Below are 26,988 nucleotides of genomic sequence, written 5' to 3'. Positions count from 1 at the left end.
ATGATAGATGAAAGTGAATTTCTGCACTTGTTTTGTAATCCCGAAGCTAAATTCTACCGACGAAAAATTACATCCGCCTTTGGTGCAACGACGCGTGTGTATGTTTTGCTTATTTTCTTCCCGTTTGACAGGTCAATGTTGGTATCATGTGCCTCAAAATAGTAGAAATGGTAAAACCGAATGAGGTGTGTGGTCAAAAATCTACTAAATAACTGTTTTCTGGTAAAATCATTGAGGTGACGGGCTTACCCACCCTGACGGTGTTACCCGCCTTTCCCCTAATTTATGAAATTGCAAAAAACGGCAAGCCTCGTTGGATAAATGTACGACTCGTGCTGTAAAAATCGTCATTCTGCACCTTGTTGCGTAAACTACTATTTTCTTATTGAAAAAAAAATACATTTCTTCATATATTTTTGGAAAATTTGCTAAAATTTAAGGAGATCGACCCTAAAACTCGCCAATATCTTGAATTTCATCGTTCTGACGCGAAACCTGCATTCATATGATCGAATGGTGTCATATTCAGCTTTTAATTTATGGAAAAAGATACAAAATTGGTTGAACAAATCGCAAGATATTTGAATTTTATTAAATTCCATATTTTAAAATGTTTTAAAACTCGATATTGAGCTAAAACTTTAAAACTGTTCTACTTTGAATTTTTTAAAGCACGCTTTTGAAATCAGCGCTAAATTATGCTTCAAAAATTTTGCTCGTTGACAGAAGTTCACGACTTCCGTTTTATTTTGTAAACTAGTGTTACACTAGTTTACAGCATTTTTAAACTCGGTAAGCTGATGATCATTTTTGTTGTAGAATCATGCCCTGAGTTCGAAAACGCGAAGGAAAAAATTACAGTGGAGCGGATTTTTTTTTAGACTTTCCATACAAGGTTTGAAATCGATTTTTGTTCTATTTTTAAGCAAAGTCGCTCGCTTCAAACATCTCATTCTCCGTAATCAATGCTCCGATTTTTTACTGTAATTCGCCAACATTTGTTGTCGCTTTCCTCCCTGCATTAAATCAACAGGTATAAACCTAATGAAGATGCGTGAGTTTAATAAGATACCATGGAATCGAGTGGAGGCCAGTCACCATGCGCAATGATTTATCGTACAAAGCAAAATGCCTCGGTAATCGGCTATGCTGCACCGCGGATGATGATGAGACGAATTCATGGCAGCGCGTGCTTGCGCTATATGTGTTCAATGTCACTATCAGCGCTGGCGCAGGGGTAACCGTTCGGTCATGTGGTTGGTCATCCCAAAATGTTACGAATGTAGCCTAGGCAACCGTGACACAGCAGAAAAATCCCGCCTTTGTAGCGAAACGCGTGAATTATCGCACTCCCATTTAGATGCTTCACCGTAACTTAATTCTCTTTCCTGTGAAACTATTAAGACACGGACACGGGGCACGGAGGTCACTAGTGGGGACAGAGGTTCTCAATTGTGTTTTTTGAAGCGAGTTTTGGGAACATCAACGTTACACACATGTTTAAAAACTCTTATGTTTGCGCATACAGTGAAACGCTAAACACTCGAGAATGCAGATTTTTACCCCGTAGTTCACTTTTAAATCTAGCCAGAATTTCTACAGAAATTCTTTTAAGATGTTCTATGAGCGTTCTATTCAGCATTCACGTTTACCTTTATTGATTCTTACATTTCTACACACTCAAAATAGATTTGCTCAACGAAATCTTTAACCGGTATCTCAACAGACAGTGACGTTTGTTAACTGTTAAGGACAGACTTGTTAGGATCCCAAAATGGCCGCCACAATGGCCGATTGTGGCACCTACTCACGATTTCGAGCGCACAAATCTCTTCGTAAACAAAACCAGCACACCTGATCTTCTTATTTTAACCCTCTAATACCCAATTCCGCCTTTAGACGGGGTATAGTTTGAGCATTTTTGTAATTTTTGTTTCGTGGTAAATCAAACTTTTTATATTTTTGGCTGATGTTTAGGGCTGTTCTGTATATCTCAAAATGGTTTTTGGTGTATTTTGAAGCGTATTTAATTTTTTTTAAAATCATTGAAAAATTGATGTTTTAGTCACCTTTTAGAAGTTATTGTTTATTTTGTATTAAAGCGCTACAATTGACATTTTTAAAAAATTTCCCAAATCATTCTATCCTTGTTTAATAGTTTAAGGGAATCGAATACACTCTAAAATTATTTTCCTCAAAATTACACGGAAAATAAAATTTTCTGTGAAAAAATTTTAAAATAATAATATTTCAACAATTATCATAAAATGTCAAAATGTTTTCATCTCAAAAAATCCGTTCCCCAAATTGGCTTCCAGGAAAAATATAAAAGTGTGGGGATGTTCAAAAATGAAAATTAGAAAAATCAAAAACTGAAATTGACGAAATCGAGAATTAAAAAGAATCATCTTCCAAAACATGTTTAAATCGATTTTAGATGACGAAAAATCATATTTAGATCAAAATCAAAAATTTGGGTATTAGAGGGTTAAGCTTATTACAAGTGAGCTAGACGAGAATAATGAAATGCACTGTTGTGTGAAGCTTGCTTCTTGATATTTGTGCGTTTGAAGTTCTGATGCACTGTTGAACCGGGATTTCAAGACGTTTGTCCTTAAAACAATTTCCGATTATCAACCATAAACTGTCAAAATTGCTGAAATCTCGGCAAAATGGTTATTCGCTGGATTACTCGACTGTGCAGATCTGGGCAAATGTTTGAAAAAGTGCTGATATGCCATCTGATATGCAATCTGAATTAAGTGTGACCAAGATTTCTCCGTGGAACGTTTCCGCGGTTTCTATTTACAGAATCCTGACCCTGACTCTACCACAAATTTCGCCCATAATTATTCCTGGAGTTCTTACATGAGTTCGTTCCGAGTTTTCATGTAGATTTGTCCTCAGTTTCTCCCTAAATTTCTCCTCATGTTCCTTCAACGAGTTTTCCACAAGTAATTCCTATGATTTATCCCAGAGATTTTCGTGGGATAACTACAGAAGTTTTTCCATGATTTTTCTTGCGGGGTTTTCTAGGAATTTCTGCTGAGACTTCGGCAGAAATTTGCCCCAGGATTTCTTTAGAAATTTCTCCTCGAACCCATCCTGGAATGCTCCAGGAGTTCCTTCTATTTATGTAATGATTCGGGTATTCATCCATCGGTTTTTGCGGAATTGCTCCCGGAGGTTTCCTTAAAGAATTTATCTTAGAGATAATTTGTACTTATGAAGTTCATACCGTGATTTATCTTAGAAGTCTCCTAAACTGCTTTCAGCGTTCTAACTTAATATTGTTACCATAGCCATTCAACGATTTTTGTGAGTTTCGTTAAAGTCGAACTCTTCTCATTTTGTCCCAGATATTCTCCCAGAATTTGTGCAAAGCTCGTCCCGATTTTTTCCGAGGAACTCTTAAGGAATTCTTTGCCGGATTTCTCCTCAAGGTATTTTGGGAATTTCACCAATACTATCTACCAGGGATTCTCCTCGAAATTTTTTTCGGTATGTCTCAGACATTTTTTTCACAAGGGATTCTCCGCTTCTCTGCGATATTCCTCAGAAAGAACTTCGCGGAATTTCATGGGACCTCACTAGAGGACCTTCCTCTATTTCCATAGTAAAACATGGAAATGTGATTTGTTGATATCGTTGTCATATTTCATAGAACTTTAATTCTTTATGGCTCCGAATTGGCTTCTACAGCCGATGCCTTCTAAAATACTTTTCTCCAGATAACCAGATGTCCACTCTTCCCAGGAAGGGAATTTCGCGGAAAATGTCCTATATGGAAAATTACAAGCAATTGTAAGATCACTTGGCTGGAGCAAGGACAACTTTGTCCTAATTCACCAAAAGTGTAAACAACGAGGTGTGTTTATAGGAGTTTCCTCAAGTAAACCGAGAACCCGTAGACGGTTAGTGCAAGAAAGTGCATCTTGTTTGAGATAAATGTGAAGAGGGGCAACATCAAAGAGAACTTCGAGCGCTACCATGGGAGTTGAAGAAAACGCTTCAGACATCGCCATTAAGCGCATCCTTTGGAGATGGCCCAAGAGATGGCCTAATTTCGCTTTCTGCCACCATACAAAACATCCATAGGCCAATAATGGCCGAACAACAGTTGTGTAAATCTATTTGATATACTTGGGTTTTTATTATTATTATTTTTATTACATACAAGCTTTCTTGATTCTGAACTCCACACATTTGTCCAGGTAAACTTGGAATCAAGAATAACTCCAACGTACTTTACCTGTTCAGTCACATCGATTTCAGAATCAAAGCGACGCAAAGGTATAACAACATTACGGTTTCGCCTTTCCGTAAAAAGAACGATACATGTTTTACTCGGATTAACCGAAAAGAGTGATGATACACATACCAACTAACAATGTTAGTTTTTTTTTTATTTCTGGTATATACACTACCCGTCATAAGTACGGACTCACAAAAAGTATTGCAACAATATTGCATCACCCTGACTCACCTCGATATCTCCAAAACCTGAGGACTTACAAAGATGCTGTCTTCAGGAAAGTTATTCAGAAGACCAGAAGCAACAACTTTTCTGAAGGCGGCATTGATGTAGGTGTTCTGGTTTTGGAGATATCGAGATGAGTCAGGGTGATGCAATATTGTTGCAATACTTTTTGTGAGTCCGTACTTATGACGGGTAGTGTAAGTCACTGCGACCAGTTTTTGGATCTATTGTGTTAGGTAGTTGTCGGCAAAACCAGAAGTAGAAAAACCGCTATTATTGAGTTGCCTCAATAGCGTATCTGCTACGAGATTCCACAAAAGCGGAGACAAGACTCCCCTTGGAGGCATCCACAAACACAATCGCTGCTTGATGCAATGTCGAGAAGAGATGTCGGTTTCTGGTGAATCCAATTGGAAATCATTGAAGATATACCATGACCTCGTGCGGCTTCCAATATGGCACGTTGTCAAGGGCACCCTTGATATCTATGAAACCCCCCAAACAAGATTGGTTTTGAGTGAATGCCTTCTCGTTGGTTCACATGAAGAGGCACGTTGGCCAGATGAATATCACGGATGTTCTAAGCATTTCAGAAGAATCTAGGTCAAACTGATACGCCTGAAATTCTTTGCTTCTTCATACGACGCACGACCCACTTTCGGAATAAACTTTACAGTAATATTCCGCCAAGATTTGGGAATAGACCCTGTCGCAAAACTTGTAGCCGCTGCTGGGCGAGCCACTCCACAAGGGAGACCACGCGCCCGATATTATATTGCCCGGATGAGACCCTCTAAGGGCGAGTCCATTTGAAAATTCCTGAAAGGATTTACGGATCGATTTAGCTGGCTACGCACTAAAACGTCCGAACGGGAACACCCTATTATCGCAACATAACTACACAGTCACGACGACACTCAGAGAACGGTGAGAGACCACCCGTACCCTCATGATCTCACTAGTGAGAAGTTCTCATCATCGGCAGACTCTCTCCGTTCATCACTAGATTGCTCACTGACCTGGAAGACACTCAACAACTCAATCAAACTCACTGACGTGGAGGACGGGACAACGAAACTATGTACTAACATGCTGTGTGATGATAAACGCAATTAAATTATCAAATGGCTAGGAAGGAAACTCTGAACTCTACATTTATTTGGACTTATAATGAAACGATTATTATTGACTTATCATTCTAATGACATATAATTAACATTTATTGGGTACAATAGGGTACAACATTCAAATTTGGGGTTTCATTGTGTGTGTTTGTTCCTTTCTACTACTACTTCCTAGCGTGTGTGCGATATCTAACTCCTCCCTGTATCTAACTATCTGTGCTCAGTTGCTCTCTGTGTTCTTCAACGTGACGTCATTTTCATAGGCAGGACAGCGGTGTAATGGGCTGCGCTCCTATTCCCCGAAACTGATTGGCGGTGGTGAACGATGGCGTTTCACGCACGCATTTCTCACGGAGCCATGTTCAACGAGTTCCGGCTCTTCAAAAGCGGGGTTTTGTTGGCTTTGCAGCTACCTTTCGGTCTTCAGTCTAAGACTGGCAAAAAAATCCTCCGCGGCGCCCTCAACGGACGTTCAAAAAAGAAAAGGTTTGACTCACCGAGATGTCGTTGGCTTACTGAACAGCAGTCGATGACCTGCTTTTAGGGTCGATGATCCCACTGGCTTGGCTGATCAATCGACGATCGGTGGCAATCACAGAGCTGAGGTACGTACTCGGTAATGGCGGTTGCTCCTACGAATGCGATGGCGGTTTTGGCGGTTGATGCGGCTGTGCTGGACAATGGACGAACCAGCTTGCGGAATTCTCGAAGGTCCCCGGGCCTCCCGGACAGATATGGAGACGGATCCGTCCGCTTCCGGCGGTTCGGCGATTGCCGGGAATTCTTCGTCCGTTGGGGAGCAGAAGTCGTCGCGCTTGGGTGCGAGGAACTGTGGGATTGAAACAAAAGCCAATCTGGCAGAACATGGACATGAGCACTTGCACTACGAGCACATTAAAGCACAATTCTCACCTTCGTTTAGAGCTTCTTAAAGTTCTACTACCTACCTAATCGCACACAATTCCCTACGCACACTTTGGCCTACTTTTTGGAACGAAACAAATTTAATTATTCAACTACATTTAACACCACACTAAACGGCACCTACAATGGGCTCACGAAACACTAGCTAACAAACGCGGGGACTTCTAAGTCAGTAGACGATCACGGACGAAATGATCGAGTCTTTCAAGCCTCAGATAAGAGGAAGTGTATCTCGGACGCACCCGGAAATACGTCATTTCCCGAAACCCTTCGTGTAGTTTCGTGACTACACAGCTACGTTGGTAACTTGAACGATAGCCGTGCTGCCTTCTCTTTCCCACCTTATCAAGAAAACAAATGGCCTCGGCCCAAGGAAGCGTTTGCACCTCATTAAGTGCTCGTTTTCCTACTCTAAGGGACTATATACATTTCAAACTCATTAATGGGGATTGCGTATTCTTACAATCTATTTCAATTCCATTGTTAACTAACTATATTAACAAATTTTATTTACAAAAACTCCTGACTACTACAAACTGCAAACAAGTATTTTTTTCAAAACATGTTTGAAATAATCAAATCGCTTCTGAAGCAAAATAGGATAAATCCCATCTGCCCCAGAAAATTTGAAAGGGGCAAAACCGTTTAGTGCCCACCCAATTGGTTTTATAGTTACAATACTCAGGGCCGGAGCCAGAGAATCATAACTACAAGAAAAGACATCAGGTTCATCCAAAGATGTGATATCCACACATCTAGGGAAGCGTGTGCTGAATAAGCATTCAAGAACTTCCTCATCAGAGGAAGTGAAATCACCATTTAGCAAACGAGGTTCGTTCACTCTGAAATCCTTAGATATCGCAAGGACTTTGTTGAACCGACTGACTTCACTCAAACTGGAAACATTTGTTAAACGGTTTTTCCAGCCGGATCGTTCAGCAGTCCGGAGAGCTTTCTTGTAGGTCTTGCGGAGCCCACCTGAAAGCTTTCGAGTCAGCCGAACATCGTCTGTTACAACTCTTTCTACATTGTATCCTGAGCTTCGCCAGATCAAAGTTCCATCAAGGGGTTCCTCTTGTAGTCTCCACAGACCGCAGAGGGCAAGCTTCTTCAAAAGCTTCCATGATGAAAGTCTTTGTTGTATCAACGGCATCATCTAACTCACTTGGAGTGTCAATGGATGGTGAGTATCCATGGAATTTGACCGCAATCAAATCGGTAAAGATATCCCTGCTGGTTGACTGGAGATTCCTGAAACGCAAAGTTAGCGAAGTAACATTCGCATGTTCAAAAAAGATGTAGCGATGGACATGTCAATTGGTCAGCTCGTGACTAACACTTCCTACCTAGCAGATACCATGAAGATTGGTGGTTGCCTATGCCAAGTAATCCAAGATATGTGCTACTTAAGTACTCCATCAAACTGGAGCCTTTCAAGTTAGTGTCAGAGCTGCCCCAGATGAAATGGTGAGTATTAGCATGACTGCTAACAATCAGCGGAAGGCCTTTTGAATTGCAGTATGCGATAACTTGTTTAAAAGCATCCACAGGGAATGGTTCATCATGTGGTAAATAAACCGAACAATAGACGTATTTTCTGTTGAGGTTTCCAACGGATACATCGATTGTGGCAGCACATACATCTCTGGTGGTTAGTTCAGAGATGAGTGTAGCAACTATTGCGGTGTTGACAAGCACACAGGCTCGAGGCATGACACGCGATTTTGCCATTTCATTATTCAGTAATTCGCAAGGTTTGATTATAGATAGAAATTCCCCTCACGAAAGTAAGGTTCTTGGACTAAGGCCGCTTGAGCTGTAACGTTTTGCATAAGTCTGCAAAGATTGATCTTTGCTGTTTTTTTTTCTGAAGATTGATCGGAACTATCTTAACCGTAGCCACTACCCAAACTAGGCAAGATTTAACTCTTTACAATCACAGCACAACAAAGAATAGCAGCAATAAAACCAGATCGGTAACGATTGGAAAACACCAAAGGCGAGGATACACAGAATACACTATGTAAACCGCATAATGCGAAACCATATAAAGCCTGTATCCGCAATAATCGGGACACCGAAATACAGCTGCAACTCTGCAATAGATACATTGAAATTGCTCAAATTTGGCCTAATAATATCTTAAGATGTGTGCATTTCACCTACAAAATTTCACTCAAATCGTTGCAGTACTTTTTGTTGTAAGCAATGAAAGAATAGAATGTGCGCTATTGAATTTTGTAACGCCCCTAGTTTTGCTTGTCAGCGCTGTAACTTATGAATTTGGCAAAGGAAATAGCTGAAATTTTGAACGCAAAGCTCTCAATCTACATTTGTTGCATAGGCAAAATTTCAAAAAAATCGATGCATTATCAACAATTTTATAGGCGAAAAATATATTGGGACTGAACGTGATTTTAGCCCCTCAGACAGCAATTAGTCACCACCCTTTATTGTTTCGATTGTACTATTGAAAGCACTTTACAAATATTCATCAAATTTTACAGGCATTCTAAACACATAATCAACTACCTTCTGTGAAAATTTCATGAAAATTGGCAAAGAAATTCAAAAGTTATGAAAAGGCAAACATCGCACATGAAAAACACGAAAAATTTTTAATGACACTCACTCCTATCAACATCAGTAACTTTCAAACCAATTGATCAAAGTTGATGAAATTTTGCAAGAAAGTGTATCTATAAGCATCATAACTGTTAACGAAATTTCATAATTATCATCACAGACAGGGCCGGATTTACAAATGTGGGGGCCCGGGGCCACAGTGTTGTGGGGGCCCTATTTTAGAGGATATATTTTTTTGTTCATGTAACAAAGAAAAAAAAGTCTATAAAATATAATAATCATTCTTACAAATAAATATCATTAAGAAACTTTAATGTCGTTGTGAAAAAAAAGAATATAGAACAATAAGCAGAACTAGGAAAAATATTGATATCCATTAAATTTATTTATTAGATCCCATGCCTACTTAAAATTCATGTCAAAGTTCCCAGATAAACTGCAAGAAGAATTCATAGGTGAAATGTTCAAGAAATTTCTAGTATAATTTGTAGCACAATCGGTGGTGCCGTTTTTGCGAAATCCAGAAAGAACTTCTAATGAATCAGTGCTGCAATCTGGAGAAGCTGCTGGCCGATCACCAGCAATGGGTTCTTATCAAACAATTTTTTACACGACTGGTTCTGGCGGCCTCCAAAAGAATTTTCCACAAAACTTTAAAATCAATGAGTATTTTTTTTATAAAAAATGCTGAAGAAATTTCAAAGGGAATCCATGATAAGTTCCTGATAGATTTTCTGATTTTATTTTAAATAGAATTTTCAATTAAATATCTCAAAAATCTTTGGCGGAAATGTCTGAGTTTTTAGCCAATTTCTCCAAAAAAATATTATAGGAGCTGTCCATTTATAACGTAGGGGAATTTTCACGATTTTTTGATACCCCCTCCCTCCCTTGTAAGATGTTTTGTATGAGAACCCGTATATTTTTGTATGACGCGTAAGATTTCGCAAACCCCCTCTCCCTCATAAACCCTTACTTAATTAATGAACAGTCACTTCAGTCAGAGAATCTCTCATCCTAAAAAACAGCGTACTGTCACTCTTCATAATAATCAGAAACTCTTCGAAAATTCATGCTAGATTTCAACAGTTATGGTGATCCACAATTTGAGTCAGTCGAAAGCTGTCTAAGTAAAATAAAACTCTAGAGTACCCAAACAGAAACTTTTAAGTTTTAAGAAAAAATAATCGTTTACGCCAACTCTATGAGAAATTGTTTAAGATATTTCTAAAAGCCATAGACAAAAACCTGAATTAATCCACCTATGGTGAACAGATCCCTTCTTACACTTATTATACTTATTGTTATATTATTCGTATGCATGATTGTGATTTTTAGTCATTCTAGAAAATATTGTAGATTTGGCATCAAGTTGGTTGCTTTCCATAATAGGATCATCGATCATGGGCTCAACTACCAGAAATGCCAGATCTCCTTTTATATCCGAAAGTTCTTTGGAAATACCTCTTGAAATTCCTCCCAGAGTTTTTTACAAGATTACTTCCGTATTTTTTCAATCCATTTGTCTTGGTATTCCTTTTTGAATTCCTTCCGGGGATTCTTCCGGATTCCTAACAGCCCGTAACAGCCCCTTTCGTTTGGGGCCTTAAGAACCCAAATCGGTTGATAGACGACTGAGAAATTGATGGTGATACACTTTGTCAAAAATATCTAAAATAATTAAGTTCTACTACTTCCTAGCACTCTTTGAAAGATATCTCGGTAACCGAACGTCCAATCAAAATAAAATTCAATAGCGTTCTATTAGGATGTAGTAGCTTTCATTTGCTTCCAAGAGAACTCAAATCGGTCAACAGACGGCTGCGAACCGTGAGTGACATTTTTTTGTAACATACATACACACACACACATACACACACACATACACACACACATACACACACACACGCACATACAGACATTTGCTCAATTCGTCGAGCTGAGTTGATTGGTATATGTGACTCGGCCCTGCGGGCCTCGGATCGAAAGTCGGTTTTCCAAGCGGTATTTATACCCTTCTTATGGGTGTAAGAAGGGTAAAAGGCTTTTCCTACATACATTCCGTGATATTTTTGCTACTGTTTATTAAGCTCAAATATTACAAAGAGATAGTAGCTTTTATATATTTGATGCTATTGCATTTTCATGCAGAGCTCCTTGAGAAACCAAATTTGATCATAAAAAAGGCTTTTCCTACATACATTCCGTGATATTTTTGCTACTGTTTATTAAGCTCAAATATTACAAAGAGATAGTAGCTTTTATGTATTTGATGCAATTGCATTTTCATGTATAACTAACTTGTGTAACCAAATATGATCATAAAAAATCTGTTGACAAACGGCTGAGAAATGTATTATGATACATTTTATCAAAAATCTCTCAAAAGCGTAAATTTCATTACTCCTTAGTACTCGTGGAAAGATATCTCGGAAACAAAATGTCCAAACGGCATGAAATTTAATAGCATACTACTTGGATGCTGTAGCTTTCATTTGATGCTGAGAGAACTCAAATCGATTGACACACGGCTGATTCATTTATTATGAAGCATTTTGTCAAAGACCTCTTAAAAAGTTAAGTTGTATTACTCCAAAGTACTCCCCGAAAGATATCTCGGTTACAAAATGTCCAATCGGAATGAAATTCAAAAGCGTTCTTCTAGGGTGCAGTAGCTTTCGTTTCGGGCCTTAAGAACCCGAATCGGTTGATAGACGGCTGAGAAATTTATGGTGATACACTTTGTCAAAAATATCTAAAATAATTAAGTTGTACTACTCCCTAGCACTCTTTGAAAGATATCTCGGTAGCCGAACGTCCAATCAAAAAAAAATTCAATAGCGTTCTACTAGGATGTAGTAGCTTTCGTTTGGGGCCTTAAGAACCCAAATCGGTTGATAGACGGCTGAGAAATTTATGGTGATACACTTTGTCGAAAATATCTAAAATAATTAAGTTGTACTACTCCCTAGCACTCTTTGAAAGATATCGCGGTAACCGAACGTCCAATCAAAAAAAAAAATTCAATAGCGTTCTACTAGGATGTAGTAGCTTTCGTTTGGGGCCTTAAGAACCCAAATCGGTTGATAGACGGCTGAGAAATTTATGGTGATACACTTTGTCAAAAATATCTAAAATAATTAAGTTGTACTACTCCCTAGCACTCTTTGAAAGATATCTCGGTAACCGAACGTCCAATCAAAATAAAATTCAATAGCGTTCTACTAGGATGTAGTAGCTTTCATTTGCTTCCAAGAGAACTCAAATCGGTCAACAGACGGCTGAGAACCGTGAGTGACATTTTTTTGTAACATACATACACACACACACACACACACACACACACACATACACACACACATACACACACACACACGCACATACAGACATTTGCTCACTCGTGGGACTGCAAAGGCCCCGACAGGCGCAAACTGTGTAGGCGATGCGGCGCTGAAGGTCATAAGGCCCAAAGCTGCACGAGTCCGCCCATCTGCATGATCTGTACCGGGAAAACCTCGAAAAACAGACATGCGATGGGTGGTCCAGGGTGCCCGGCCTTTAAGAAAGCCGCAGTGAGCAACAAATCACAGTGCAGGTAACGCAGCTGAACCTGAACCACTGTGATGCGGCTCAGCAACTGCTTTGTCAGGCGGTTTCTGAGTGGGAGACGGATATCGCCATCATTTCGGACCCATACCGAGTACCCGCCGGCAACGGCAACTGGGCCTCGGATGGGACCAGGAAAATGGCGGCGATATGGACGACGGGTAAATACCCCGTGCAGGAGTTGGTGTCTACTACCTATGAGGGCTTCGTGGTCGCCAAAGTAAACGGGGTCTTCTTCTGTAGCTGTTATGCGCCTCCGCGGTGGCCGATCGAGCGGTTCACGCAAATGCTGGACCGCTTAACGACCGTGCTAACAGGGCGAAGGCCGGTGGTAATAGCGGGTGACTTTAATGCCTGGGCTGTGGAATGGGGAAGCCGTTTCACGAACCAGCGGGGTCAGATCCTGCTAGAAACACTGGCCATCTTAGATGTCGACTTGGCTAACGTCGGTACCAAGAGTACCTATAGTCGAAATGGAGCGGAGTCAATTATTGACGTGACCTTTTGTAGTCCTGGCCTAACAAGTAGTTCGAACTGGAGAGTAGATGATGGCTACACTCACAGCGACCACCTGGCGGTTCGCTACAGTATCGACTACAACAACAGCAGACAGCGGATAGAAGAAGAGGCGGCTAGGCCAAGGCCAAGCCCTCGTAGGTGGAAGACATCATACTTCGACGAAGAGGTATTTAGGGAAGCGCTCCGCCGTGAGCGAAACTTACTCGGTTTAGACGGCGACGAGCTGGTAGCGGTGCTCTCACGTGCGTGTGATGCGACCATGCCTAGGCGAGTCCACCCTAGAAATGGGAGGCCACCGGCTTACTGGTGGACCGACGCGATTGCGGACCTGCGCCGCGCCTGCCTACGGGCTAGGCGGCGGATGCAGCGAGCACGATCAGAGGAAGAGCGAAACGAACGGCGGGTGGTGTTCGCCGCTGCAAAAGCCGCGCTCAAGACCGAGATAAGAGCAAGCAAGAAGGCCTGCTTTGAGGGTCTCTGTCAGAGTGCCAATACGACCCCGTGGGGTGATGCCTACAGGATCGTTATGGCCAAGACGAGAGGTGTGATGGCTCCTACAGAGCAATCTCCAGAGATGTTGGAGGGGATCATTGGAGGACTTTTTCCGCGTCATGATCCTAGTCCTTGGCCTCCTTTCGTAGGACAGCCGGGGACTGGGGCTGGCGATGAGGAAAGGGTCACCGATGTGGAACTTGCGGGGATAGCTAAGTCCCTTAGCGTAGGTAAGGCCCCAGGTCCGGACGGAGTTCCGAACCTGGCCTTAAAAGTAGCTATTGCAGAAGCTCCCGAGATGTTCAGGTCTGCTATGCAGAAATGCCTGGACGAGGGAGTTTTCCCAGAAGCTTGGAAGAGGCAGAGCCTGGTACTATTGCCAAAGGCGGGGAAACCACCCGGAGACCCGTCGGCATATAGACCAATATGCTTGATTGACACGGCGGGGAAGGTGCTCGAAAAGATCATCCTCAATAGAATGTTGAAGTTCACTGAGGGCGTAAATGGTCTCTCGAGCAACCAGTATGGCTTCCGGAAGGGGAGGTCCACCGTAGACGCTATCTTGTCGGTTACAAAAACCGCCGAGAAAGCACTCGAGCCTAAGAGGAGGGGAATTCGCTTCTGCGGGGTAGTGACTCTGGATGTAAGGAATGCATTTAATAGCGCCAGTTGGGCTGCTATTGCCGATGCGCTCTTGCGTCTGGGGATACCGGAGTACTTGTATAAGATTCTCGGAAGCTACTTCCAGAATCGCGTACTAGTATACGACACGGAGGTGGGTCGGAAGTGCTTTCACATAACCTCAGGAGTCCCGCAAGGTTCCATCCTGGGTCCGGTGTTATGGAATGTCATGTACGACGAGGTGTTGAGGTTAGAGTACCCAGTGGGAGTGGTGATTGTCGGATTTGCCGACGATATTACGCTCGAAGTCTACGGTGAAACGATCGAGGAGGTGAAGTTGACTACCGACCACTCGATCAAGGTTGTGGAGGCGTGGATGCGGTCCAGAAAACTGGAACTGGCTCACCACAAGACAGAGGTGACGGTTGTTAACAACATGCAGTCGGCGCAGCAGACGGAGATCAGTGTAGGAGAATGCACTATCCTGTCGAAGCGCTCTGTCAAGCACTTGGGCGTGATGATCGACGATAAGCTTACCTTCGGTAGCCACGTCGATTATGCCTGTAAAAGAGCCTCCACAGCTATTGCGGCACTGTCCCGGATGATGTCCAATAGCTCAGCGGTGTACGCCAGTAAGCGCAAGCTTCTGGCTAGTGTTGCTACGTCCATACTTAGGTATGGCGGCCCGGCGTGGGGTACCGCGCTAAGTACTGAATGCTACCGACGGAAGCTGGAAAGTACTTACAGGCTTATGTGTCTGAGGGTTGCAAGCGCGTACCGTACCGTGTCACACGACGCTCTCTGTGTCATTACTGGTATGGTGCCTATCAGCATTCTTATCAGTGAGGACATGGAGTGCTTCGAAATGCGCGGCACAAGAGGCATACGCAAAACTGTCAGGATGGCCTCTATGGTCAAATGGCAGCGCGCGTGGGACAGTTCCACCAAAGGAAGGTGGACCCATAGGTTGATACCGAGGGTAGATAGTTGGATTAATAGGCGCCATGGGGAAGTTTCATTCTACCTGACACAGGGCCTTACAGGTCATGGTTGCTTCCGACAGTATCTACACCGTTTCGGGCATGCGGATTCTCCCGAATGCCCAGTGTGCAATGGTTTAGAGGAAACGGCGGAACACGTTTTGTTCGTGTGCCCGCGTTTTCGCACAATGCGTGACCGCATGCTTGCCACATGCGGGGAGGACACAACTCCGGACAACTTGGTCCAGAGAATGTGTAGGGATGAGATTAGCTGGAATGCCGTTTCAACGGCTATCACCCATATCGTCTGGGAGCTACAGAGGAGGTGGCGCGTGGACTCGGAGAATGGCTAGTCCAGATGCAGTACAAGAGGTGGTCCAGGGGTTCGAAGTCGGCTTCGTAGGTCATACCGGTGCCCTGCGGTCGAGATCGACCCTTACAGCGATTAAGTGGCCGCGGAGAGGAAGTCCCGGTAGCGGTGCTGTCGTGGCGTCGGTCTACTGGGTTGGATCTGAGCCCGCGGTTGGAAAGGGGTCCCCGGCAAGGGTCGGGGTAGGTGAGACCCTGCTGTCTGCAACCTACGGATGCAGCTGATAAGGCCTGAAGGGTAGTGATACCCTTGCCTTCAGCAGGTCAGATCGGGTTGCATGTGGGCATCAGTTCTTGATGTCCGCTCAGCAGTAGGGCGCGGGCGGGGTTGACCCTGCCCGCCTTCCGAGGACAAAGGGAGTGGCGAGGACCACTCGGGAAACTGGCTAAGCGCCAGCATGCTATCGTGATGGACTCTCCAGTGCGAGTCATCGATGTTCGTTGCTGCTAGGCTACGGCAGCTAACCTTGAGGGTGCGATATGCACTAGCCCCTCTCTGAAGCAATACCTTCTTGGTGGTTCCGGAGAGACGTAGGGTTTGGCGACCATAGGAATGTGTTTTAGTGGGTCGAGGAGAGAGTAGTCCTGGCTTCTACCGGCATTGTAGAAGACGGCCTCATCCCCACACTACCCTAACCTTCCTGTTAGGGTGTCTGATGAGCAGATTTATCCCCCTATGGTTTAGAAGGAAAAAAAAAAAAAAAAAAAAGACATTTGCTCAATTCGTCGAGCTGAGTTGATTGGTATATGTGACTCGGCCCTGCGGGCCTCGGAAAGTCGGTTTTCCAAGCGGTATTTATACCCTTCTTATGGGTGTAAGACGGGTAAAAAACAAACAAATATAGCAGGATTTTTTTTAGAATTCAGTCAAAGATTTTCTTCAAGATTTCCGTGAATTTTTCTTTAAAAAAAGTAAATGATAATAAGTTTTGAGGCAAAATTCATTATTTCATAAATATCTGGAAAAAAGTTGCAGTCTTTCTCAAAAGAATCACAACATAATGCATAAATCTTGCCAGTAGACAGTAATTTGAAGTTCTAATGACAAAACTCAAATCAAGAGAAGTTTCTTGCACTATTTTTTTTTTCATGCTTCAAATTTTTTTTTTCGTGAAGTGGAATTTTGTGGGGGCCCCTAAAATGTGGGGGCCCGGGGCCCTGCCCCCCCCCCCTAAATCCGGCACTGATCACAGAACTGTAGCGTAAAAGAACCATCTATTATGCGAATGAAAATTGGTCATGATTGTACAAAATGCTTAAAACCACGTCTGTTTGTTTTTCATCCCCAGTTAAAAGTAATGCATCGATTTTTATGAAATTTGGCACAAATAATAAACACACACCAAAGAGTTCTCAGTCAATTATTTGGCCAATTTTACTGATTCATTACAGAGCTACAGCCGTACTTCTGTGTCTCGATTATTGCGGATACAGGCTTTAGGTGACAATTTAACATCTAATAACATCTCCATAATCTCACCCTTATTTAGCCTCAATTTGAAATTAAAGAAGGGAAGCTGAAGGTATCGGAGAAACACAAGGTCCACTGCTCTATAAAATATAATATATGATGTGATGAATATGAGTCAGTAGCAGGGTTGGTCGCAGTATAATTGTGGATGATCATCCTGACGGAATTTGAAGAGGAATTGCATGAGATATCTCGGAAGGAAATACGGAAGTGATCTTGTAGGAAGCCTTGGAAGAAATTGCAAGAAGAATCTCTGAATGAATTTCAGGAAATACGTGTTTGATGAACAAATTGAGATTTAAATTGCGAAAAGAAATCCACGTGCTCCGGAGGAAATCGAATCCACGACTCCCTATTACCTAGGCGGGTGCTTCTATTCATCCCAACTACGGAGCCACTTGACCATTTCCGTCGCCTGATGGCGTAAAACTGAACTCGATTCTAGTAGGTATCGCACATGGTTTGCTTCTTTTCACAACTCGGCGACGGAGATGGTCAAGTGGCTCCGTAGCTTGTAGGAAAAAAGCGTCCGTCTAGCGAATTCTGCAATTTAAATCTTAATCTGTGCATCAAACATATGTTTCTGTTGTGGATATCAAAGTGATTCTAACATTGTAATTTCCATTTGGCTCAGTTAACCTAAGCAACGTCGAGAAATTGACAGTCATCTATGAACCGAAACACACACACATAGATTGAGAAACACTGCCGGTGAAGTCAACTAATGGGGGGCAACCCAACCCACCACCGCACCGCGTGTTTCCGCCGATAGTACACCCAAAAAAATTTTGTTGTCGTTTTTACCGAATCCATGGTAAAAATAAGAATTGTACCAACAATTTTCAACCGAATGCAAAATTCTGTTAAATGTACTGAAACATTGTCAATAATACCATGCATGTTGTACTTTTGACGTAAAATATTCTTGATGCAACTATTTTGGCATTGTATTTTTGACCATGTTTATCCAAGACGTGCAACATTCAAGTCGACATGGTTAAAATAACAATGCCAAAATAGTAGTAACAAGAATTTTTTTAGTCAAAAATACAGCATGCATGGTATTACTGACAATGTTTCAGTACATTTATCAGAATTTTGCATTCGGTTGAAAATTGTTGGTACAGTTCTTGTTTTTACCATGGATTCGGTAGAAACTACAACAAAATTTATTTCAGTGTAGTGGCGGCCGTGGCATTGAAATTGAATCGTTCGATTTAATTGGTTATGATTGGGGTTATAGAATTGATGAGACGGATGAGTAAGCTTGACCAGTCCAGTGCGTATTTTTCTAGACCAATCCAGTTCCAATTACTGTCTATTTTCTGATGATGATGCTTCTCGGTCCACTGAGGAACCTGTTCGGACCGCCGCCACCGCCGCCCGAGTTGGCCATTACGTAATCGTTTGATCAATCAATTATGCGCATCTCTGGTAGCTTTACTCTTTACTTACCCGCAAACACCAGCAGCCATCGCCGTATCTTTTTCATAGCTTCCCCTGAGGAATGGAAATGAGAAGGAGAAAAAAAACTGAAATCAGTAAAATGTATACTTCCTGGGGATTCGATGCGATGTGCGATGATTCGATTATACAATTTTCTTAAGCCGAAAAATCGAAACTGGTTAGGTGATTTGATGACTAATGCGATCGATCGCGATCGCACCGATTTATGAAAGAAACACTAAATATATAGGAGGTGGGCATTGGATTTGAGGTAGGCAGTTTGTTTGATCATCGATCGCGATCCGGGCTCTGATTGAATGACTGTCGATTTCACTAATCATTATGGTCATGCTGCTGGGATGATGTAGTTGAGAGCGGTTTGTTTGATGCGATGAAGGTAGGCAGGTAGTATTTATCTTTTATTTTTTTTGGTTCGGTTTTGTCTTCCTGGGTTCCGAATTTCCGGCAGATTGGGGCGTTGTGTTTTATTCGTATTGTAATGTTTTTCTAATGCCTGTCGTCGAGGTGTTGCTGTTGGTGTAGGAAATTCAACACCTTTGGCTGAGTTATGACATGATTTCCGTCAGTGATTGGGAGGCGTATTTTAAATGTCAGTTAGGTTGTTTAATGATATTTGAAAAAGTGAGAGGAATACGGAACATTATGTCATGACACATGACACATAATGTAACTTTAAGCTCTATAGGTAACCTTGAAGGATGGTCTATTTCGTATATGGGGTTTATTTAACTCCAATCATAATTTCCTACATCCCTTCTTATTCTTCTTGACGTAACGTCGCCTGCTCCTAGCTTATTAACTGAGAGCTTCCTCTGCGAATAACCATTTTGCATGTGAATATGTAGTGTGGCAGGCACGAAGACTCTATGTGCCCAATGTAAGATCAGGAAATTACCTTTAGGAAAAGTTTCTGGACCAACCGGGAATCGAATCCGTCATGCTGGATACCCACGCCTTTACAGCTGTGGCTATATGGGCCCTTCTACACCCCATGCGCCTCTACTAATAAGAAGGTACGTTTATGTCTTCCGTGTTTGTTTTTTTTTAATAGTTTTAGGCCAATTTTTGATATTTAGGAGAAATACTCTAATTCAGCTGAAACTTTCAAGTTGATCTGAATTGGACATTTTCCTAATTCTGATCCTCAGAAATTACCCCAGTAATACAAGAAAATTACTCTTACTTTCTCTAAAATCACATAGACATCTCGTAGAGATGTCTTCCAAAACTACACTTAAAACCAATTCTAAAAAAAAACATCTTTTTTCAGTAATTCGCTTCTTCTTGTTTCCAAAATTTATAAATAAAGCATAATAAACATAGCTGGAGAATTCGCAATTATTTTCACAGTAATTTTTTTTTTAGAAAATCGACTGAAAATTTTAATCAAAAGCTCTTTGAAAAAGAAATTATTCTATTGCTTGTGGGATTATTTAGGAAATTTATCCACAGACAATTGACAGTAACAGAAAATCATCGACATTCCGTCATTATTCAATTTAAAATTTCGGTGGAAAATAATACTCACATTCATTACACCATACATTGCACAAACATCCATCAAATCAACACATCGTTCCAGAGGGTTTTTCAACAAAATCCGGTAGTTATGCTTTCGGAATTTTTTCTTCAAATATTTCATCTGAAATACTTCACAGGAAAGTCTAGCTAAAATATTTCTCTACGACATTTTGAAACATCTTTAGAGATTCTGCCTAGGGATTTTTTTTCAAGAAACAACTTCCAGAACTCAACCGGATTGCTAGAGTATTGCCAAAAACCAGGGTCAGATTTTTTTATTGATTTGGTAGTACATTCTTAATTTAGGGTTACCGTTAGAATTTCTTCAAAATTTCATAAGCCCATTTCTCGCAAACTATTTTGCTTTGGATGTTAGTTGATTTTCTCCAAGTTTATTAGACCAAATTCTTGAAAAACTGCTGTCTGGATCATTGATGCATTTCTTCAAACATTCAACTATACACACCGTCAACAACTCTCCTAGGGATTTCTTTAATGCCTAAATGACGACGTAAAAACTTGAAGTATTTTTAGGCAAAGTACGTTTAATTGGCAAATTTGGAGGTAAATTTGTGAAAAAATTACCACTTGTTTTGGTGGAATTCGAACCCACGACTCCGTATCGTTAGTCCGGCGCTTTAAACAACTAAGCCACAGAACAAGTTACAGTTCTGCGGAACAGAAAGTCAAACGGATTCTAACCACCACACGGCATTTAAGTTGTCGTAAGGTAATTCAATTCTCATCGATCATGTTTCATCCTTCCTTATGCCTGAGGAGAAAGTATAGATTTGCAAAAATATGTATTTTCTCTGACAGCCAAGCGGCACTCAATTCGCTTAATAATTACACTTTTAACTCAAAGCTAATGTGGGAATGCATTCTGGCTTTGAAAAACTTATCCATACGCAATCGAGTCTGCCTATATTGGATCCCAGGAGATACGGGTCTACAGAGAAACAAGATTGCTGACAAGCTAGCCAGGAATGGATCTAATGAAAGGTTCATTGGCCCTGAGCCCTTCTGCGGGTTCTCAGACTGCTCTGTAAAAATAAAACTGAACAAATAAATGGTCAGTCAAATCACATTAAACTGGAATGCACTGCCCCATACGAGCCAATCCAAAAGGCTCGTAACAATTAACCCCAAGAAAACCCAACAACTATTAGGTCTCAACAAAAGGAATCTCAACATCTACACCGGCCTAATAACTGGACATTGCCCCTGCAGATACCATCAACGAAAGATCGGAGCAATCCAAACCTCAAATTGCCGCTTCTGTGACGAGGAGAGAGAAACATCAGAACACATCCTCTGCTATTGCAGTGCACTCACCCAACGTGGGTTCAAAGTTCTCAGCAAGCCCTTTTTAGGGCGAGGTATGGACCATGCTCGAGGATGACCTGCAAGCAGGAGAATGGTGTGTGGCAGAGAAGTTTGAACCCAGCATCCAGAAGGTGACCAAAGTCAGAAGAATACGGTGGGCAGCGCATGTAATAATGCCGGACAACAACCCTGCAAAGTTAGTGTTCGCGACTGATTCGGTTGGTACAAGATGGCGTGGAGCACAGAGAGCACGATGGGTGACCAGGTGGAGCGTGATTTTGTGAGTATTGGGCGTGACCGAGGATGCAGAGCGGCAGCCACGAAACGCTCTCAAAACTCAATATTGTTGATTCAGTTTTATCTTAACTTTGATGTAATACTAAATAAATGAATGAATGAATGGAAGAATTCCCAGAGAATCTGTTGAGAAATTTCTGGAGAAATGTCAAGAATATTTTCCTTGTTTTTTGAAAGAATTCATGAGGAAATCGTGAAGAAATTCTTGAAGAAATAAATAAAGGAATACCTGGAGGAATTAATAGTTTTTTTTAACTAGGGATTTTCTGCCGTAGAAGTCATTTGAAAAAGTCTATGTAGAATTCCGACTAGATGGAAAATACAAAAATATAACAGGTTTTGTTATTTTGTAACAATGCTTTTGTAACAACGGTAGTTATGAAACATGTACCGCTAGTAGTTAAAATGACAAAAAATCTAACAAAACATCCTCCAATTTAAACAAAAATAACAAATTGATATATGATGAAAACTAGATCATATCAAAATTTATTAGTTTAAACTTGTTAAATTATAACTTAATTATAACAAATTCTGTTTTTTTTCAGAACAAATTTCGTTATAAATCTCTTGGTTCAAATGACCAAAATAACAAAAATTATCACATATCGTGATCATACATAAAATATATCAAACTTAGAAATAATTTTGTTACAAACAATATAACAATCATTGCAATAAATGTGTTACGAAATTATTTTATAGACAATTATATTAATATGCATGATGTAATAAATGTTGTTTTACGTGTATTTGAGTAAATAAAACAAGTTTTGTTATAATTTTGTAACCAAAATAATAACAAATGTTATCATTATTTTGTTATATAGATATTCACATAGAAAAACCCTTACAACAAATTTATATCAACCTCTGCTGTTCCTAGCAACAGTTGTCATAATTGTGTTATAATCTTGTTATGTGCTTCTATTCGGAATTCTTCTAGAAATTCCGGAAGAATGTCTTGAGAAATTCCTGTAAGCTATTCCGGCGGAAATCCTACAAAAATCAATGGAGATTTTTTTCTGTAAGAAACTGTGGAGATAGAGTGACCATGGGTATCATCGGCAGGTTTGTTCTCTTCGTCATGGGGGTTTTTGTCGGCCAAATTTCCTGAAATTCGGGCATGTAATTCAGCTTGGCTGAGCAGGATTTGAGGCCAATTCAGAGTTCAACAGCTTTAAAAAAAAACCATGACGAAGGAAACAAAACTGCCGAAAATACACAATTTCCCCTGTTTCAGCAGAAATCTCTTGGAGAGTTCATATGAAAAAATCTAGAGGAATCCCTGATGCTAATTCTGCCGAAAAAATACCTGGGAGACTTCCTGAAGGAATATGTGGAGAAATGTCTGAATTAAACCCTGAATGAGTTTGCGAGTGAATCCCTGGAGGAGTTTTTGAAGTGATCTTTGGAGGAAATTCAGATGGAATTTTTAAGGACATCTTCGGAATACCTGTAGGAACCGCATTGAAAAATGGATGACTCTGGAAGCAATCCCTGAAGAAACTACTGGTGGAATCCCTGCCTGATCTTTTGAAAGAATTTCTGAAGAAATACTTTAAAGGATTCCTAAAGATGTTTCTGGAGCAATTTACTGGTGAAAATCCAGATTTTTTTTTTAGAATCCTGAAGAAATTCATAGAAATCACAAATAACATCGTGTTTGACATCGATTTATTGAGGCGCAGTTTACATACTCCTCACAAGTCACAATACAGTCAGCTTGCATTAAATGTGACACATATGAAACATCTTACCCTGGTTTGTTTGTTCACATTAGGTTACAAATGTGTTGCGAAAAACTTGCGCGTCTTTTCATTTTGACAATTTTCTAACTTGTGACAAAGAAGGTGGAATGAAGTAACGCGTAACTTCAGCAGCTTTTATGGTGTGTTGACCAACAAATCTCTCACAAAACTTCTGGTGTATTATGTAAGATGAGTGGTTTATACTCCTGGTGTCAATGGTTCGAGTCTGGACATATTTTTTTTTAATTTTTTTTTTTATTATCCCCCCTAGCTGAAGTTGCATAAAGATTTAGAACCTACGCTTTTTGCGTTTCAAAGAATCAAAGAAGAAAATTGTGTTCTGTCGTCCTTGATACGAACAGTGAATAAATTGCACCAGTGTTACTGGTACTAGCTTTGAACCAAGTCGTGTTGCTTGGGTTCGAGGAGAAATCCTATATGAAACTTCTAAATGAAATTCTGTGCAAGAATCTCTGGAGAAATTTCTTCATTATTTTAGTAGAGCCTCGACTGTATCGTTTCAACTATCATTAAAAACGGCTACGTACTCTTGAATCGGCAAACAATGTTTATTGCTTTCCCAACGTTTCGACACGGGGTTTGTGTCTTCTTCAGGGGGTAACTTATTTGGTGGTTTTTGGTCTTATGTTTCATCTGCAAGAATTTGTGAAAGAATCGCTGGAGGAATATTTAAAGGAGAATCTTGTGAAAAAATTCGTAGAAGAATCTCTTGAATTTATAAGTAAATTTTATAAATAAGTGAAATAAACATTCCTGGCGGAATATCTGAAAGAATCACTGAAGGGGCCGCTAAAGGAATTCCTAGATTAATTTCTGAAGAAATAGTTGTATGAATTTCCGAAGCAATCCTGTTTCAGGAATACCTGAAAGAACTCCTGAAGAAATTTAAAGAGAAGTTCTTTTGCGAAATAACTAAATGCATTGCTGGAGAAATCCCAACTAAAATTCTTGGAGTTCTCGGAGGTGTCTGTGGATTTTTTTTTTCTAAAGAAATAGGATAAAAAATCATAATTTAAGCTAGTCAAATTGTCATCTTAATCGTTAATCAGAATATTGTTTACTACGATGTTACTTGTAAGTTGATTTTAAGAAGACAGTTACCGTCTTCGACCTTGTGGCGTCTACATAACTAACATTCGACAACGGACTACACATGTAACACTCACAATGTGCTCTTATACAACTCACCAGATGGGTCTTGTGCGATTTGGGCAGGTGTACCTATTTTGGGCCCTCGTCGCTATATCTATGTCAATTCCATACCAATTGATTTGAATGTTTGTACAGGGTTGGATCTGTACGCATTGCTGTGTGCGTTTAAGATGCAAACGGTGCCCAAATGCGCTTCAAACGCGGTAACACAGTATTACCAAAGGGAACTTAGCAACCATAGGCAAAACCACCGCCAACCATGGATCCAAATGAATCCACTGGCATCGGGTTACTTGTTAGACAATCTTACCGCATTTGTAGTTCCCGCATTTGATATTTACATTTCGAATGCACACAGCAATATCTAACCATGTGTCAAAAATAATTGACTTTGTTATAGCGGCAACTACCGTAAAACGGGGTATCATTGATCAGCTAGACCAATCTCATGAAATGCTCAAATAAGCATTTTACAATAAATCAGCTATCGAATGGTCTATTGTAAGCTGCTGTTATTTAGCTATAACATGACATGTAATTCTTGAAAATTGAATTTCCTAAACATTGAAATACATCGATTTTTCCATAGCTGTGTTTCGTAACGCAATGAGATACATTGTCAAACCTTCATGCAAGGATGGGAACACTCACTTGCTATTTTCTCAGCTCAGAAGCGTGCAATCAAAAAACGATGTATGGACGACTTTTGCCTTGTAGTTTTGTCTAAAACTTTGCTGAATAGAGTAGGGGTCGCACACGCATACCGAAGCCATAAGGGAGCTGAGAAGGCAACTCTCCACGAGGTGAATGTAAATTACACTCACCTCGTGAAGAGTAACTTTTACAACTCTGTCACGACTTTGGTATGCGAGTGCGACTCCTACTCTATTCGGCAAAGTTTTAGACAAAACCACAATGCAAAAGTCGTCCATATATCGTTTTTTGGTTGCACGCTTCTGAGCTGAGAAAATAGCAAATGAGTGTAACTCTTTGAAAGTGATTGTTCCCATCCCTGCATTCATGCAGGGCATGAATGCTAGATACAATATGAACTGAATTACTTCACTATGATATTCTAGAGTTGGATTTAATGAACGAATCTTTTATGAAAATGTTCTTTTTCAATAAAATATACCATTTATTAAAAGTAAGCTATCAATTCCTCAAGCCATTGCCTACCTTCAGGCGTTATTCGTGGTTTGGAGGATTTTTATCTTAAAATAACTCAAAAAGTACATAACTTGTAAGAATTTGGATAACATATTCGAAATCAGCGACCCCGAATTTGGTAAGTAAGGGTATTTTCAACACAAACGAACATTGATCACTGACATGATAAATGTTACCCAAAATCAACAAAATCAAAAATTAGATTAAAAAGTCTATTTAAACATGTTTAAAATTTTACAATACTTTTTCGAGTACCTTAACAAATAATCAGAGGGCCAGTACTTGTTTAAAAAATATAAAACATGAAGCATTTGCTTTAACAAGATAATTATTCAAGAAAGATCGAAAATTCTGATCAATGCTACCCCGGATTACGGTACCCAAAATAGGTATACTTGCCCAAATGGTACAAGAAATTGAAAAATAACATCATATGCGATGTAAATAGTCCCTTCGTCATACATATATGCGACAGTAACTTCAAATCGCACTTTATACAATGTACTGCGTGAATCCTTATAAGACTCCTGGTTGTGTGAGAAGCTTACTCCTCAGCTAAGAGTAATCATGCACTACCACATTTATTAGTTGAAAGTTTCCCCAAGTAACATTTTGATGACCAATAAGTCTTGTACTGTCGTTCTACGCATATTTGTGCCATTTTATATGGGATTCTCATGGGACAATTCAGGCCAAACATTTCTATAGGTCCTAAGTGCAAATGAGAGGCTCTCTTTAAGTCTCCTCTCTTTCGATAATAACGCGCATGTATTTATAAATTTTGATTTACTTCTTGCGTCGGAAGGTAGATTAAACAATCCTTTTCCGATCTATACATCACAAATTGTCAAAATGTTCACTGTGACATCGTAATAATTTAAAGAGAATCGGAACAAACAGAGCCTCTCTTTTGCAGATTGGGCCTTTAGATATGTTTGTCGCCAATTGGGTGTAGAACGGCAGTGTAGGGGTTTTCAGTAACGGCATAAAACCTATTTTCTTTTATTTTGGTTTTATGTTGGTTTTTTGAAAAGCAATAAATTTGTATAGACAATATATTTGACTAAAAATGTTACTTGGGTCCTCACTAAAGATTACTTTGCATATGTCT

At 40.4% G+C, this 26,988-nt stretch overlaps 1 protein-coding gene across 4 annotated transcripts in view; it reads right to left on the bottom strand.

Annotated features, from left to right (window-relative positions):
* The window catches only part of LOC134288478 (zinc finger CCCH domain-containing protein 18-like), a 282,279-nt gene that overhangs the window by 85,365 nt on the left and 169,926 nt on the right, over positions 1-26,988 (bottom strand). For all 4 annotated transcript variants that reach the window (XM_062853460.1, XM_062853463.1, XM_062853461.1 and 1 more), the window contains exon 3: positions 18,628-18,672. In XM_062853460.1, the coding sequence (XP_062709444.1) occupies positions 18,628-18,664 (37 nt within the window). In that variant the 5' untranslated portion in view covers positions 18,665-18,672. The remainder of the gene's footprint in view (positions 1-18,627; positions 18,673-26,988) is intronic.

The sequence above is a fragment of the Aedes albopictus genome, chromosome 2, assembly GCF_035046485.1.
Source record: "Aedes albopictus strain Foshan chromosome 2, AalbF5, whole genome shotgun sequence".
NCBI classification, from domain to species: domain Eukaryota; kingdom Metazoa; phylum Arthropoda; class Insecta; order Diptera; family Culicidae; genus Aedes; species Aedes albopictus.
The sequence above is the reverse complement of the archived record's forward strand: the minus strand, read 5'-3'. Positions and strand labels throughout refer to the sequence as shown.